Source organism: Citrus sinensis, chromosome 2, assembly GCF_022201045.2.
Source record: "Citrus sinensis cultivar Valencia sweet orange chromosome 2, DVS_A1.0, whole genome shotgun sequence".
In the NCBI taxonomy this organism is placed as follows: domain Eukaryota; kingdom Viridiplantae; phylum Streptophyta; class Magnoliopsida; order Sapindales; family Rutaceae; genus Citrus; species Citrus sinensis.
The window spans coordinates 9,133,592-9,136,200 of record NC_068557.1 but is presented as its reverse complement, the minus strand read 5'-3'; the positions used below and the strand labels follow the sequence as shown (position 1 = coordinate 9,136,200).

Here is a 2,609-nt window from a genome sequence, read left to right as displayed (position 1 = left end):
CGTGCATGTCATGTGAAGTCGATACGTGATCGAAACGGCATTCAAGATCGTCGTTTCTGAGCTCAAAATGGAAAATAATTACCAATTAATAAGAGGATAAAAATAACATAATATATTTATATACGTGGAGAAGAAACAAAATAAATGTATGGTTCTCAACGACTTTTAACTGAAACCTTTCTGATCCCGTAAGCCTCGTTTTATCCATCATTTTGTTGCTAAATAAATTCAACTGAAACTGGACGAAGATAACAACTTTTCTCCTAAAAGAATTTAAAATAAATAATCTAGAATTTTTTTCTTAATTTATTTTCATGTCTCATCACCTCTTCCATGGGTTGTGGCATTTCCAAGATCGACCCGGAAGAGGCGACTGGTCGACTTAAACTTTCCCACCACTACAAACGTAACATTGTTAATAATAAAAATGTTGTTGTAGACGAGGCTGATCATGATTTAGTGAGTTCTGACAATCATCACAACGGCCCCCGCAAGAGCGTGTCTTGTAATTTCCCCGTAATTGCAGCTGTCAACTACAGAGGCGTCGGCGACGGCGTCGTTGAGGAAACGGATAATGTTAAAAGAGATGATTACAATGAAGATGGACATGCCAGAAATTCTTCATTTTACCATGGGGAAGATATCGCTGCATGCCCTGCTTCCCCTAGTTTTAGGGAATATTGTATTGTTGACAGTGGCTCCAGCTACGGTGAGAATCTAGCTCATACAAGTAGGAAGGAAAATTATTTAAGATACGTTACATGCAATATTTTTAAAAATAAACGATCTCTGTGAATTGAGGAGTACTCGTTTTTTTTTTTTCTTTCTTAGATGAAAATGATGCAAAAGATGAGAACGGCTCAGAGGGAGAGAGAGTTCATGTATCAACACTAGAGAAATCTTTGAATTCTGATGGAAAGGTACGTGCATCATACTTATTCTTACAAATTTGTTAATATATGTTACCTTTGTTTTATATATAAAAAACAAAATTAGAAAGTAAAAGTTTTTCGTTACATTATACATTTTTCTGCTGTTATTTTTTTCTACGAGGTACAAAACTTCGCAATTTAAAAAAATTTTCCTCTTTGATTTTTTTTTTTTTTTGGTTCTTTAGAAAGCAGTTTCAAAAAGAATCTGTTATAAATTTTCTTTCAGTTTCTTAATTTTCCCCCCCATTTTTTCCCCTAAAATAGCCAAAAAAATAAAGCTTCAATTCGCCCCATGCATGAGATATTTAGGTTTCATAATGATAGTGTTCGAACTTGAAAAAAAAATAAAAAAATCAAGTGTTCGAACTAATTTTGATTAAATATGCTTTATGAATTTTCACACGTATATAACTTCTTCATTTATTACTTCATTAGATCCTTAAACTCTTTCGTTATTAAAGTTCTTGGTGATAATGTTTAAGTCACATTTATAATCCAATCTTGTGAATAATAAATAAATAATCTTTGAAATTTGTATTTCTTGCTCTTAAAATTAAAAAAATTATTTACCATAAATTCTTGTGTTTGTGATTTTAAGGCGCATGAATCCAGATCTCCCCAAAGGCATACGAAGAGCACAAGAAAGGGGTTTAGGAATGCAATACACAAACCAGTCGGATGGATCAGCCGAAGCAGAAAATAGTAAATATTTATGCTTCAACAAGACAGAATTAAATCAAATTAAATCTCCTAAAATCAATCAGTTGAAAATTATCACTGACAGAGTCAAGACGAACCTTTTTGTAAATGTTCCTCCTTCTCCTCTCTCATGTAAATGTTCAGTTGTTATTTTCTTAATTAAAATTTGTGGTATCAGACAAAAAGAGGATTAACATGTCCTCAGTAATTTGTTTTTCAGTTTGTGCTTAACTGCTCATTATTCATATACTTGCCGGTGGAAACTAAGGTAAACTTTAATTTACTCCTTATTTGAAATGACAATACTTAATTTACTTATTAAAAACATGAAAAAACTTCAATTTATGTTATTTTTATTCAAATGATAAATATTCGTTTAGTCCCTTTATCTTAACTGAAGTTCTTGTTTAATCCTTATATTTTAAAAAATACCTGAAAACATCACTGCAGTTAAATATATTACATTCTTACTCTTACTTTTTCTTCTCTTTCAAAATAATAACCTTCCAACAATATTCTTGACATTAATTAATTTATCTATAAAAAAAGTTAATTAGAAAATTAATCAATAAATATCAATGTGAAAAAAACTAGTATTTTTTTATGCTTGTGCAATAATTTTACTAATAATTATTTATGAATAAATTAATATCAGCCAACTTAAAGTAATGTTTAATATTCTTACAAAAATCTTACCAATAATTATTTTATAAAAAATTAATTTACCTAATTAATCTTAAAAATAAAATAAAAATAAAAAAGTTTATGGAAAATTTTATGTTATATTTGAGGTTAATTTGATAAATTATCATTTATTCTTTTTATTAGTATCACCAAAAATATTGTTATTAGGGTATTATTGTAAAAGAAAAGAAAAAAGATACGAGTGTAGTATATTTAATAATAGAGGTATCTTGAAGTATTTTTTTTAAATGAAGGGACACTTAACTGAAAATATAAAGATTAAACAAACATTTA

General features: G+C 28.8%; 1 protein-coding gene across 1 annotated transcript; it reads left to right on the top strand.

Moving 5' to 3' along the window:
• Positions 1 to 327: 327 nt before the first annotated feature.
• LOC127900277 (uncharacterized) lies at positions 328 to 1,586 on the top strand. The gene is made up of 3 exons (XM_052434888.1): positions 328 to 709; positions 832 to 920; positions 1,545 to 1,586. Exons 1-3 carry the CDS (start codon positions 334 to 336, stop codon positions 1,584 to 1,586), a joined length of 507 nt encoding a protein of 168 aa, XP_052290848.1. The 5' UTR covers positions 328 to 333.
• Positions 1,587 to 2,609: the final 1,023 nt, after the last annotated feature.

Coding starts and splice junctions, on each gene's coding strand:
- LOC127900277 (XM_052434888.1), top strand. CDS start 334: ATGGGTTGTGGCATTTCCAAGATCGACCCGGAAGAGGCGACTGGTCGA. Junction 710..831: donor TGACAGTGGCTCCAGCTACG/GTGAGAATCTAG, acceptor TTTCTTTCTTAG/ATGAAAATGATGCAAAAGAT. Junction 921..1,544: donor CTTTGAATTCTGATGGAAAG/GTACGTGCATCA, acceptor GCATGAATCCAG/ATCTCCCCAAAGGCATACGA.